The 13,997-nt window shown below is 41.5% G+C and overlaps 1 protein-coding gene and 1 long non-coding RNA gene across 9 annotated transcripts in view; one reads left to right on the plus strand and one right to left on the minus strand.

Annotated features, from left to right (window-relative positions):
• The first annotated feature begins 2,462 nt into the window (after positions 1 to 2,462).
• LOC125317065 lies at positions 2,463 to 9,698 on the plus strand. Its single transcript, XR_007199929.1, has 3 exons — positions 2,463 to 2,539; positions 3,014 to 3,136; positions 9,633 to 9,698. It is a non-coding gene; the product is annotated as an uncharacterized LOC125317065 (long non-coding RNA).
• ENPP2 (ectonucleotide pyrophosphatase/phosphodiesterase 2) overlaps positions 7,213 to 13,997 on the minus strand; it is a 72,440-nt gene continuing 65,655 nt past the window's right edge. For all 8 annotated transcript variants that reach the window (XM_048286689.1, XM_048286688.1, XM_048286681.1 and 5 more), the window contains 3 exons: positions 13,350 to 13,482; positions 12,614 to 12,770; positions 7,213 to 7,820 (listed from right to left, as the gene is read on the minus strand). In XM_048286689.1, coding sequence (XP_048142646.1) covers positions 7,650 to 7,820; positions 12,614 to 12,770; positions 13,350 to 13,482 — 461 coding nt within the window. In that variant the 3' untranslated portion in view covers positions 7,213 to 7,649. The remainder of the gene's footprint in view (positions 7,821 to 12,613; positions 12,771 to 13,349; positions 13,483 to 13,997) is intronic.

A 13,997-nucleotide genomic window follows, 5' to 3' on the forward strand; every position in this document is an offset into this window, starting at 1 on the left:
CTGGGATCTTCGATGCAACCCACAAGCAGCCATGGTGAATCGGTGTGAGAGAGCACAGTTGGGTGGGTGCTCTCCTCTTTAGTTATACAGCAGGAAAGAAACACTCAGCATCAGCCCCACTACAGGCAAAAGCATTCTCTTGCCCTTCCTCATTTTTATCTCACCCTTTCCTACTCCCTCATAAACCTGCTCAAGATTCCTGACAGTTTTGCTTCTCATGTACAATGAAACACCATTAAAAAGGAAGCAATTGCCCGTGTGGAAACAGAACTTTCCTGAGGGGCTCTACAAAGGCCACAAAATGAAGTCCCTGAGGAAATGTAACACCTTTTCTACAACTTCAGCACAACATTAAAAATGAGCTCACCAAAGCCCTCAGAATCACATACTTCTCCAGTGTGGAAGACAGTAAACTTGGAATTTGTGTTGATAACATTATTTAATGCACAACTGGAGGGTTCTGAGACGGACTGATGATGAGAGCCTGACTAGATCAGAGCAAAAAGGGAGAAGCCTACAAAGGACAGCAAACAGGGAGGAGGAGTATGGAGGGAAGAAAGATGAAGTAATAGGCAGATTGTCAGGCAATACCCCAGCCTTGGAAAAGAGATGTGGACAACATCAGATAATGGCCAAAGGGAGTGAGAGGTAATGGGATCGACTCCTTCAAAAACTCATGAAACAATCTAAACTTTTCTTAATGAATACTCCAAGGATAAAGTTTAAAATGGAATTGACTACGTCAGATTTGGGGTAACAACTGGAAGAAGAGCTCATGATTTTGACCACAGGAGGGCTCCCAGGTTTCATGAATGCATATGGAAACCTTTTGAGGAGGGTTAGAATTACATGATGAGGCATAGAAGGTGAAAACCATGAAGGTGCACTCTTAGTTCAATCTGGACATCTACCAGCCTAGCTGAGCATGCTGCATATAATGGCTTTTTTCTTCAACAAAGAAGAGAAACACAAAGAACTATTTTTCTGCAAACTTCTTTTTTCTCTACTGCCTTGAGAGGATAATTATAAAAAATGTCACTTGTTAGATCCCTCAAACCAGCAGTGTTTCTTCTGGTGTTACCAGTAAGGAGAATCTTAGAAATTAATGGTGGTACCAGTAAGGAGAATCTTAGGAATTAATTTTTTTTTTTTGCTAACAAATAATGTTTGGGGATTCAGTGTTTATCACATGGGAAAATACTGTTCACATCTGCCCAGGCTGCAGCCCACACAGGTTAGATACAGCCCAGGAGAAGATAACACATCATCTGTGACCTGCTTCCTGGTGTCCTTTCCTCTAGACTCTGCAGAGGTGTACAGTAAGTGTACTACAGTCCTGAGTCCAGCAAGGGGCCTGTGGCCATGGGGAAGCAGGGATGACTGTTCATGTAGCAGTACAATGGAGGAGGAAGAGGACGATGTAGTTACTGTTGACCCAGAACACCATGTCCATGCACCGCAAAACACACCCCAAAAGCCAGCTAGAAACATGGAAAAGACTACAAGTACAAATGACAATGCTCATCCAGCAGAGAGCAGGTGAATCCAGCCTTCAGCAATGTCCTAGAGACTTTGTTAGGTGAAAATGGGCTGATGAGCAGAGGAGGTGATCTGTCACAGTCGATGCTGAGACAGAACCTGAGCTCTGGCTCATCTGGATTGGGTCTGAACTTTCTAGTCCCAGAAGAGAAAATACCAACATTATTAATAGCTAATTTTCTTTGTTGTAAGTAATGGTCTAGTTGGTCATGTGTGGAGAAGTTCTGGTTGATTCATCAGAGCTTTGGCATTCTACCCTCAGTAACATTAAATGCCTTCAAACAAAGACACGTACCTGGGTAAAGGCCACCAGCTTAAATACTCTGAAGAGGGTTTTTATCTGCAAAAGCTGGCCCTGGGTTTTAACTGCACCGGAAAAGAAAATGGGGATATATCAGGATCTTCCACATCCTCTTCTCTGCAGAAGGAGTGTGTAAGACCTGACAGAGCTGGTAGGCTAACACCAGAGCTATTTGCATATAATTAACAGATCAGAGCTGAAATAAAACAGGGAGGTCAGCAGAAAAAAACCTGCTGTGTAAGGGGATAAGAGAAGTTTCCCACTTCAGATGACAGAAGAGGTTGAAGGTCCAAGAGATGCTGCCAGAAGGGGACTGGGGCTGGAGATTTATTTGGTGGGTGTACAAAGTTCCTGTTCCTTCTTTATCCATCCTCTTCTGACGTATCAGTCCTCCATGTAGAAAAGAAGAAATAATTGTCTACTTGCTGCACACAGCCAGGAAAAAGAAAACTCAGGAAAATATCCCCTGAAAAGGATTTCATTGTTTTCTGTTGAGGGTTTATGATGTCAAATAATCCCACCTCTTTTCTAGTAAATTCTAGTTTTAGGGTCAATCAGTTACAGCTGTGCTAATCCACGGTTACCAATTTCTTTGCCTGATGATGTCTCCATGGTGAAACCCGCAGAGGAAACCTGGGTGACCTCCATCTGCCTTTCCCTACCGTGTTTAGAAAACAACAGATAAGGTAACACAGTAAGGTAAGGCTCCAGAGCAACTGTGCACATACCATGGATGCTGTAGGCAGGGCAGAGATTTTCCTTTGTGAGGGCAGGTCTGAATAAGTCACATCCCAAACTTTTGACTTGTAAAGGGAAAAAATCCTGTGGGTTTTTTTACCGCAGCTGGCTGCAGCAATGCTGCTTTTTATGTCAACATACATTTTAGTAAATGTTAGTTTGTACTCTGTAGTGACAGGCTGTTTGCAGTAACCTTGGGAATACTGCTCTTATCTTGTATTTACACAACAAGTGCAAAGAAACGAGATTAGGTATTTTTCCACAATGTTTAAAAATGCCTTTTTTTTCTCCTCTCTTGAACAAGGGCTAAACTTTAAACATTTGAACATTTCCCCCATTTGGAAGACATACAGTTAACATGGTATTAATCATTTGCTGGCAGGTCTATCCTGGTCAAGGTATACTTATTTTTCATGACTATACCATGTCTCTCAGGTCAAGTGCAACAGTGGTCTGAGACTGCAGTAAGGGAAATTGAAACTAGTCAAAAACCGACCTGGACAGACAAGATGGACAGACAAGTGCTGTGGCATCCCTGTGGGATACAGAAGGATTCTGGTAAGGAACCAGGCCTACCAAAAGCATTTTGATGCATGGGATTGACAGAAAACCAATTCAGCATTATTTGTTGCCCCCAAAGGAAGGGAGTTTTGCTTCTATTGCCCTGTATTCAAGTTTTATTTCAGCCACGATTCTGAAGATTTTGCTTTACAAAATGTGCCCTGTGCTCTCCCCTCAGTGATAGCACTATCAGAAATGATTTCAAAATGTCACGTATTAAGCCCCACGCAGTAGCGCTGTGACCAGCTTTACTGGCCATACTCTATGCATGCACATAAACAGACTATCCAACCTCTCCATGCCACAGTTTCATCCATGCCTGTGTAACAGCAGCCTCCCAGGAAGGTTGTGAAGTTTCACTTGTCTCTCTGTGCCAAACCAGCAGAATAAACCCTGCTGCCTTAAGTGACAAACCCATTGGAAGAGCACTGTACTGGAGCAGAGAGGAGATGGCAGCCCTGCAGCACCCATACTCTCCCCTACTCTGGGAAGGCCTGGTTGTATCCCTCTCTCACAGGGCAGAACAAGCGAATCTGCAGGGGAATTTTCTCAATTGCACTGCAAGCAGTATCTCCTCTGCTTCCTGCAGAAAGGAGCCAGGGTAATCTGCACAGGAGTGTAATACAAATTTAAAGGTAATTAAAGATGTTTGATGTGGATGTGAGACTGAAGGGAAGGATTGCTGGAACATCAGTTCCTGCTGCTACAAATTTTTTTCTTTCAGATCAGGTTCTGCACTGTGTCCTCACAGTCCAAGCCAGACACTCCCCAAGTTCCTGCTCTCTCCTGCAACTAGCAACACCTTCAGAGGGGAGCTCCTTCAGCTTTCCTGAAAAGGTTTGCTTCTGGCTATGTGCAGGAATTAGAGAGCTATTTCACCCTATACAGACTGATGTATAGGAAGAAGCGAAATGCAAGGGGAGCAGGGACTTCATGAACCTGCCATGCATGTGTGTTTTCATTTGTTAGTCTTAAAATCTTCACACATTCAGCTGACCGACTGTTTGCATATAAAGCACTGAGAAGAAAGAGATCATGGCAGGATTGCTCTGGAGGAGCCTCCAGGGACACAGCAAGATTGGCCTAATTAAACATGGTTATTACTCACACTATATCCCTGTGAACTCTGGAAAACCTTCAGAGGATGGCACAGACCTGACAATTAAATCTTTTCATTTTCTTGTTCATCTGGAGCTGAAATTGCTTTATAACACAATCCAAACTGATCTGCTGTTACCAAAACAGAACCAACATTCAAACAAGTGCAAAAACTGTTGAATGTTGTACCTAACCCCATAAAGAGGCTAAAGGCTGGACATGGAGAAGAGAGAAACAGCAAGTAGAAATTATCAATCTAATCAAGCTGTTAGCTGACCAGGACAGCACATAATCATCAGTGATTGAGTACTGTGGTACTGCCAGAACAGGATGGTGACTTTTGCCATAATTTCACCATCACAACTATTCTCTTGGTCAGGTTACTTGACCTGCTTTCAGTGCTTATCTATTAAGGATACGTGACTGTGGAAAATGGGTTTTAAAAAGCAACAGTTTCCAGTAGCAGGGTTATTCCAGTTGCCTAACTGCCTCTGAAGGATTTTTCCCGAGTAAAAGGACCTTGCTAGGTGTGCAGGACACCATGGCTTTCGTTGTTGTGGCAGTTGCTCAACTGAACTGCCTCTAACCCATTGAACATGCCTCAAATTTGGATCACCAAGTACAAACAGTAATTACCAAACCCTCAAAAATAGTGTTTGCTCAACAGAAAAATTCAGTGCTTGTTCTCCTCAATGGACCTCTTGCTGAAGCCAGAAAAGGCAACATGTAACAGAAACAAGTGGTATTTCATCTTTTCAAAATGGTCTAACAGGATTGGAAAGCAGAGGGGTTCCTTCCCTGTGCCCTAAGCTAACATTCACCCTGAATATTACACCAAAGGCAAATTACAAGTTTCCTTTGAAATACCTGTCATTCCTGCAGAGCTCATGTTGCTTAGAGGGATTTACAAGGCTTTAGCTTTGCATTAGAGCTTTTGAGTTGATAAGGCATCTTTCAGTGGGAAAAGTACCCCATGCCACATGCAGAAATCACCACAAGTATTTCTCAGTGCAGTTATTTCTGCTAACACAATAAAATAAAACAGCAACATCATGCAAGACCATAGAGCCAAAGGCTGAAGAGAAGTAGGTAGGACAGAAGTAAATTGCTATTATTTACTGTCACAATAAGAAACACAGTCAAAAAAATGATGTTTCCCAACACACTAATCATCGTTCTTTAGTGAAACCAAGAGTTAAACTGTCTCTCACAACAATTTTCAATCACTAATTATATTTCAGAAGCAAACTTCTGTGAACACACGATTATTTTTCAGAGCTTAAATGTTCCTTTGGTATGAATTTCATATTATTTTGGGAGAAAATAATTACATAATTTGTTCAATTTGATTAAAAACCCAAACAGAGCAACAGATTAATGTCAAAGCAAAAGAGCAGGGGTGGTCTTTAGTTTAGTTTATGAACCACCACATTAAATCATCACTAAAGTTCATGTTGAAGGAATTAGGTCTTAAGAGAAAGCTCTTTTAAATCCAAAGGAAATACCCTTTATAGTACATGTAAGAACATAAAAGCTTATCATGGCAAGAAGCCCTGCTGAAAGCTTAAAGGAAAATATTTCTGTGCTACCAGACAACCACAAGAGACAATTATTAAGTTGCAAGAATAGGATGTTTCCCGTAGCTTTGTGCAGTTATTAGAATTTCCATCCTAACATTTTGGAGGTATTATAAAGCATTCAAGTTTTGTGTTTTCTAAATAAAACAGAATTTGGCACCTAGAATAATAAATTTTTGTCTACTGGTCACAAGATCTTTATTATCTATGTCAATGTGATTAACTCCAATTTACTACTTTCTCTTAGATGGATGCTACAGGGGTGCAAGTTGCTGTTGTGCCAAACTAATTTTACTTCGGAGACCTGGCTACTGGTCTGTTTACATGGCTGAGATGCTTTCCAGCCCCTCCCTCTTCCCTTCAGTAGCTGCAACCCTCAAGGAGAAAATAGACACAAACAACTTTCATAGAGAGAGGGAAATCTCTAACCTCAAATGAAGGCTTTACAATAGTGGCATTAGTGGGTTTCAGCCTCAAAGACATTCTAAACGATAATTTCTCTGTTACATCATGTAGCTACACTAACACTAATGCTCCATAATATGTCTTCTATAAAAGCTGTCCAAGCCAAATCAGGCCATTATCCAGATACCAGCACACAACAGTGTCTACTCCACTGTCTTAGGACTCTGCCCTCAGTGGCACTTGTAGGGGGGCTTGCCAGGATTATGAGATTGTTACTGCACTGAAGTAGCAAACAGAGACTTGACCAGGTCTAGGTGATGGCTCTGAATCACGTGCACTGTATGGACTTCACTGTACCAGAAGTTATATGTGTGCAATCAGACCAAGGGGTTTCCTTTGAGAATGAGAGCTGCCATTAAGCCTCAGACTAGGGGAACACATCTCAGGCTCTGTCCATTAGAACAGGATGATAAAAATCAGATTTTCTTCTCACAGCTAAAAGTCCACTGTTGTATATTTAGCAGTGTCACCTCTTTCAGCTTCTGTCTCATTTCAATTTCCCCCAAAGCTGAAGCAAAGGATGATGGAGCAGGTATTCCCATGAACCAGCCCAGACCAGCTGTGGTAGAGAAGGGGTGTGACACAGCCCTACCAGCAACAACCGATGTTATCACCTTGGATCCTTTCCACAGTTCCAGAGCAGGGCCAAGTGGCCTCAAGCATGGAATAATTCCCTGCTAGCTCATGACAGCAAGCATCCTCCCCTCCCAGCTCTGCCCCTATAGCAAAACCTAACCAGTAATGACTGCTGTGGGTGTCTATTTTATGTCTCATTGCTGAGTACCAGGGCAGGGCACCTGGGCCCCGGCAGTCCTCTTACCAGCAAACCTAAGGCTCTTGAGAAGGGCTCTGCTCACTAAGAGATCTGTCAGCATCCAGCTACCCACAAGCCCCTCTGAACATCCCTGTGAAAGGAAATCAAAACACATTAAAAAAACCTGAATGTGTGGTTTATTATATTTAAGATGCTATTTGTCTATAGTGTTTAAATATGTCTGTCACACAGTTATCAGTAAATGAATGTAATTTTACATGTTCAGTATTTTGATATACAGTACAGGACTACAAGTGTGGTAAAGGAGCATGAGAAATTTCCTTGATGCACGCATCAAACCTTGCAGCACCACTTAAAAGCTCCGAGTAAGGACTCAAAATGCAGTATTACAAGCACTACTAAATCAACCAAGAGACATACCTATATTAAACATTGGAGAAACAAAACAAATGACACAAAGGTTTAATGTTTAAGATTTGATACAGGATTAAAATACTAATATTTTTAATGTCCTGGCTTCAAATTAATAAATATAAAAACAATATAAAAATATACACCAATTGATAAAAGGATGCACTGAGTAAAGGTTAGAAAGCTAAATTTCACTTTCAAACGTATGCAGGTATGTCTTTAGGGAGAGGATTTCTGTGTAGCTGCGACTGGTCTTTCGGAAGAAGTCCAAGCTAGTGAGCTGTTCAATGTCACGCACACGTGCAGTGTGCATCTTCAGAAGATCTTCAACCCACTTTGATTCATCCTCAGAGCTCTGGGAAAAAAAAAAAAAAAAAAAACGTTTTATAGTAAGTCTTGTCAAAAATCATCTCCAAAAGCAAATGCAACTTGTCTACACATTTGTTCCAGATTTGAAGAACCTCTGTGCCTTATTCAGGAATGAATAAGGTAAATGACTTCCAAGAAAACAGATTTGACATTTAGCAAGCAAGACGAATCCTACAGTTTTAATTCAGTACCCATTTTAGGATGGGGTTGACACAAAAACATGATCATCTAGAAAAAGCTAGGTTCAAGTTGCAGGTGTTTCAGAAAAACAGCCATATATTTTTAGAAGATCCACTGGTCACTCCATGGTTTTTATCTCACAGAAGGAACTCCATATTAATTATTTTTGTATTACCAAAGGCCAAACTCTAGGCTGTTTGGCTTTGAATCCTACCCCTATACATTATTCTCAATTGACCACTACATCATCTAACACAGTAATATTTTAATCTTTCCACTTTACTTTTAGGAGACCTTTACAATTCTTTACACAGTTGGGACAGTGGTTTATGTAGGTACCTAAAGACTCTTGTTACTGGAACATACATATTTTTCACTGATAAAAAAAAAGAATTTCACCAAACATTTCCTGATACAAAAAAAAAAAAAAAGAAAAATCAGGAAGGTTATGCTGCCAGAGTGATTGGGGTCAGGTTGTATGCTCTTAGGGGATAGCTGCTGCCTCATGCCTTGTGCCAGCACCAGCACATGTTGGAGTCTTCCACAAACTAAGGTAACTCGCAAACACATCAGAAAATCAGCCCTGCAAAACGCTGCAGTGACTGGGACTGGCTGTTTGTGTGCCTTAACCAGCCCAGCAACATGTGCCATGAGCACTGCACCCAGGCCTGGGCACTGCATGACAGGGAGCAGACATGGGAAAAGGACAAAGCAAACAGGACTTTTCCCTCTTTGGCCCCTCTGGCTGGTACCTCTAAACCACTGCTAGGGAAGCAAGTTAGGAATGGTATCTCCGGTATTTAGACTTCATGTGTGTGACTTGGAAATCTTGCTGATAAAAATCTACTTCTGGGCCTATTCCTGGAAATGAACTCTTCTGACTGTCTCAGCAAGGTCCTCCTACTAAGTGACCCTCTCATAGACCAAGACTAAGCTCCAGCAATGCCAGAGCCCATCCAGTGTAGTAGTTGTGCCACAGACCAGGAAGTGGGTCACCCAACAAAAGCTGGGAGGGTGAGCGCGGTCGTTTGCACAGAGGACACAAAGTCCCAGACAGATCACAGCTGGCTGCTCTAAAGCAAATGTCCATGACCGAGTCAGCACCTGTTCAGTTCAAAGCTCTCAGCCCCAAACCAGCTTTCCTCTCCATATCACTAACAACCTGAGGACCAAAACCAGGTCTGGAACAAGAAAAGAAAGATGCAAATTAAGAGGGAAGAGGAGGGAGCGCATCCTGCTCACTCCCCTTTGCCTGCAGTGCCATGCTCCAGGAATGCCACCTGGCAGCATGTGGCTGCAGGAAGCCCCTGCTCAGCCTTCAGCCTGGCAATCAGGAGTCTGCAAACAGGCCTCAACAGGGTTGTTATTGCAAATGCAGCCACTGTGACATTTTTGTTTTTCCTCAAGCCTTTCTTCTGAGCAGGAAATCTGCAGAGCTCAAAAGGAAGTTATGAGCAAGCTACAAAGCTCACTTTTTTTGAATACAAGCAGTGTGCAAAAGATCTGCAACATGAATAAATCACAGGACTGTGAGGCTTGTTTAAACCTAGTCCAGCAAGACGGCATTTGCATGACTCCAGAAAATCAATCCACTGATTTCCATTTTTTTTTTTTCTAGTCCACAACCTGCCCATGAAGCCTCAGGTGCAGCAGCAAGGATCTGAAATACAGTGATCAACTAACATGGTATTATATTGCCACATAATAATGAAGTGTTTACATTTAAAATGACAGTTTTCTCCAACTGTAGTGCTTAGTCTCACCCCCATAATACAGAGAGTTTTAGAAGGAAAAAATAACAATTGAAAACACGGAGACAAATAGAAATAGGTAATCAATTAGGAGGCTAACCCAAAATCCAGTGGAAAAAACACCAGATATTCTGCACAAGAATCTCTCGGAATATCAAATGGAAAGCTGAACATGATGCATGTAGACAGGTGGGTGAGGAACTCACTAATGAAAAGAAATTTAAATGTTCTGCTGAAGGGAAAACAGTCGCCTAGAGAAAGTTTCCAGTAGTTTCTAGGGTTCCTTCAACTTTGGTCTTGGAAAGGATTTTGTGTAATGTTTTCACACATGCTTCTTGTGCCAAGGTCATTAGTTGCTAGCAAAAAGCCCCAATAGTCAGGAACTCCTGTCAATGCAGAGGAAGACTGGAATAGCACAGTGGAGGATGCAGATGCAGGAGCTCCCAGTATAGCATGAAATTGGGTTATCCAAACTGACACACAGAAGAGAAGCACCTGAGTGTATCAGTTGTGCACAAATGTGAGCCACCATTACAACACAGCTATGGAAAAAGCAAATTATAGGTAGTATCAGAGGAGTTGTGTCCAATGGAAAGAAAACCATTTTCATTTTGAGATCTGAGCTGCAGTACTTAATCTCATTCATGATCCAGGGGAAAAAAAAGATTGGACTGGATGAGATGCACAGGATGTCTGCCAACAGGCTCATCCTCTCTTAAAAGAGCAAAAAAGATCCTGGGTCTTCCATGAATAGAAAGAAGTATATGCTTTGAGAATCATCATAAATCATCTCTAGGGTAAATCCCAAAGAAGGGCTATTTAAGACACAGAAAAATGTTGACACAAGAATAAATGGGCATAACCTCACCATGAATAAACACAGTTTAGAAAAGGAACAAATTCAGATGAGAAGAGTAGTGGTGTTCTTCAGTGGCTGTGTGAAGAGAGAGAATGTGTGTACAGCTAGAGCAGAGCAGAGGGAAAGCTAATATTTCTTCAAATCTTAAAAGAAAACTGTGGAGATGTTAAGGTAAAATTCCTATGTTATCCATGCATTTCATCCATGAAGTATGGTGAGGTTTTACGCAATCACTTCTTCGGACAAGTAAGGTGGAACACCATGTGCAAAAGTAAGACTGATGCTGGATTTCAGTGGTAGAAATTTGCCTAGCTGTATTTTCATTCAAGAGCAACATTTAAATATTTTTGGAGTGGTTCTTTGCTATATAAAAGGCATGGACCAATATCTGCTAATGACCTTGCAGAAGCACTGAAGTTTTTCTCAGACTGTAAATACATACACTGTAAGTAGCACAACCTACAGAGGAAAGAAGGTTGGTTTGAAATGTAAGAAATCAAAAACTAGAAGAGACCATTATTGTAAAGAGCTCATAAAAAGGATTTCAGCAGTTTAAGAGAACTATGACATGCAATATCAGGAGGAAAAAAAAACTTACTTTGTCATAAAATTACATGTGGGCCGAGTTACAAGGGCAGAGACACTTAATACCTGCCAAAGTAGTAATTTCCAGATCACTAATTGGATCTTGATTCAGAGAAAAGCAGTCCAGAGAAAAACCACAATGCAATATATGTAGGACATTCTGAGACTCCTGGTGGAAGACATCTCTGCCCAAAGCAGTTGAGAATCTAAACAGGGGAAAGCCAGACCTGCTCAAGAGAGAGGGATACTGCTCCAAAAGCATGGGTTTAAAAAGTGGACCCTGAAAGCAGGAAATGCTTGATGAATGAAAAAGAAACAGTGTTCAAGGTCAATTGTGTTCAGAATTGGAATGACTATTTCTGCTTCTAGCTGGAAAAGGAGTCTTAACTTTTTTTGCCTATACAAAATTTATAACATCAATGTGTTCATTCAGGAAACGGTTATTTGATGAGTGAGAAAGAAACAGTGTTCCAGGTGAATTGTGTACAGAGTTGGAATGACTATTTCTGCCTGTAGCTGGAACAGGAGTCTTAACTTTTTTGCCAATACAAAATTCATGACATTAATGAGTTCATTCAGGAAACAGTCTCCTGGCAGCCTATAGTGAAGTGTCTGTGTGCAGGAATCCACACAGCTGTGTAATGGGAGAACAAGTTCAGGCGGAAGGACAAGTCTAAATACAGCTGCCTGGGAGCTCTGCTGTCCTCGCAGAGCACTGGAGCCCATGGGGGACCCAACGCCCTCCTGCCACACGATCAGCTGCCAAGTGTGCACTTTCTGCAGTGCTGACCAGACCAAAGCCTTCATTAAGATTCTTACAGTAGATGATCTTGCATCCTAATGGAAGATAGGAAAGAAACCAGAAGGGTGTTTGGCTAGCTCTGTAATAAGAACCCAAACCTTTCCCTTGCATCAAGGTGTTCTGAAAACAGCAAGAACTACAATTCTACCCTTGGCCGGTTATAGCATCTACTTTTAATACTGTTGGGTTGGATATAATCATGCTGATTGATGCACCCAGACTGCTGTAGCAGACAGATTGCACTGTACCTGCATATAGAAACTGACCTCCATAAAAACATCAGGCTGGCTGCCAGCACAGTATGTCTACCTATACAGCCTCCCCCCAGTCTGTTCTGAAGTTACACTGACAAAACATAGAATCCTACAGGCAATAAACAATACTGCCAACCTACTGTATGTCAGTGCTTCCAGACAATTTTAGGTGCAGTAATAGTTCCATATTGTTGCTGATATAATGGAGGCGTGCATTCGCTTAACAGAGGCACTATCCTGTGCTTCCCATTCAAGACATCAGTGAGCACTTGCTTCTAATAGTAATGGGTTTTCACATGTCCCAGGAACGTGTTTACCCCAGAGCTGCAGTAGTGCAACAAAACTTACATTGCAGCTCTCATCATTGTCAGGCCGGTGGGGAAGGATGTATGAGAGCACGGAGAGCGGTCCATCACACTTGTCGGCTGGCTGAGTGAAATCTAAGCAGCTGGTTATGATGGCATAGTAATGAGTTGGAACAGGGATTGCACTGCCTTCCACAAACCTGAGGGAATAAAGCAAATATTTATCCACAAAGGATGAACTTGTTTGGAAGAAGGTTACACAAACAACATGGTCTTTCCTCTCCTACGTGTGAGGACACACACACATTGTTGAGATGTGTTTGATTCCTGAATACTATTGAAAGTGAGCATCCAATTAGCTCACACTGTGCTACATAATTACCTCCTGCAGCGCTGAAAGGCTTCTTCAGTTCAAAGACAGAGAGAGTGCATTACAGAATTAACAAAAGACTTGAGCATGTAACTCAATAGCACTGCTCTTAAGTTCTAGAGAATTTTAGAGACAATAGACTCTGTGGAACCTAATTCAGCTTCATCTCAAACCAAGACAAGGATGAACACAATTTCAAAGTCAAGGTGAAAAGTTAACTGCTGAATTGTCATTTCCTTATTTTTATCACTGTCCTATCTACATGGGCATTCAGTCCCAATAACTTTAGAAAGAGCTAGAAAATTATGTCCCCTCCCAAAAATCAAATGATGTGCAGATAATTAATTGTTTAAGATAAAGTCATCAGCAAGAGAAGCAACAGCAAACCAATTTAAAGACAAACTCTTACTGTTTTATTTTGTCAGGTGTGTCATGTAAACCATCATAGTCATAGTCAAAGATTGGTCCACTTATAACATTGACTCCATTTCGTTCAGTGGCGTATCTCTTCACCAAAACCCTTTGGAAATAGTTCCACACCTCTGTGGGGAAGAAAACCAAACCAAACAATCAAACCAAAAGTAATAAAAAAACCCCAAAACAAACAGAAAAAACCCAACCAAACAAAAACCCCACAACACACCAAGATTTGGATAAGTCAAAACATGTCGAGGTTACAAACAGTTTTCTTCTTCCTGAAGATAAAAATCCAGTGGATATTATTTGTGAGATAGTAGGGGAAATCAAAGACTAAGCATTACAGAGTTACTGCAGCTTCATTCAGTTTTGTCAATAAAGCCTATTCAGGCTTCTTTGTTCTCTGTTGATTTTTTTTCCCCAACCAGTGATAAAGGAAATGCACGGTACAGCTCCCAGGCTGGCATTACCACAGGCCTTGCACAGAGGTTCTGCTGTTCCTTCACCAAGCTGTAGAAACAGCTATTCACACGTTTTTGATATCTCTGTAAACGCTACCTTTGTCTTTGTTATCTGCTTACAGGGAAATATGCTGGGGTGGTGTGTTTTGGGGGTTTTTATTAATTTTAAAAAGGATACA

Source organism: Corvus hawaiiensis, chromosome 26, assembly GCF_020740725.1.
Source record: "Corvus hawaiiensis isolate bCorHaw1 chromosome 26, bCorHaw1.pri.cur, whole genome shotgun sequence".
Classification (NCBI taxonomy): Eukaryota; Metazoa; Chordata; class Aves; order Passeriformes; family Corvidae; genus Corvus; species Corvus hawaiiensis.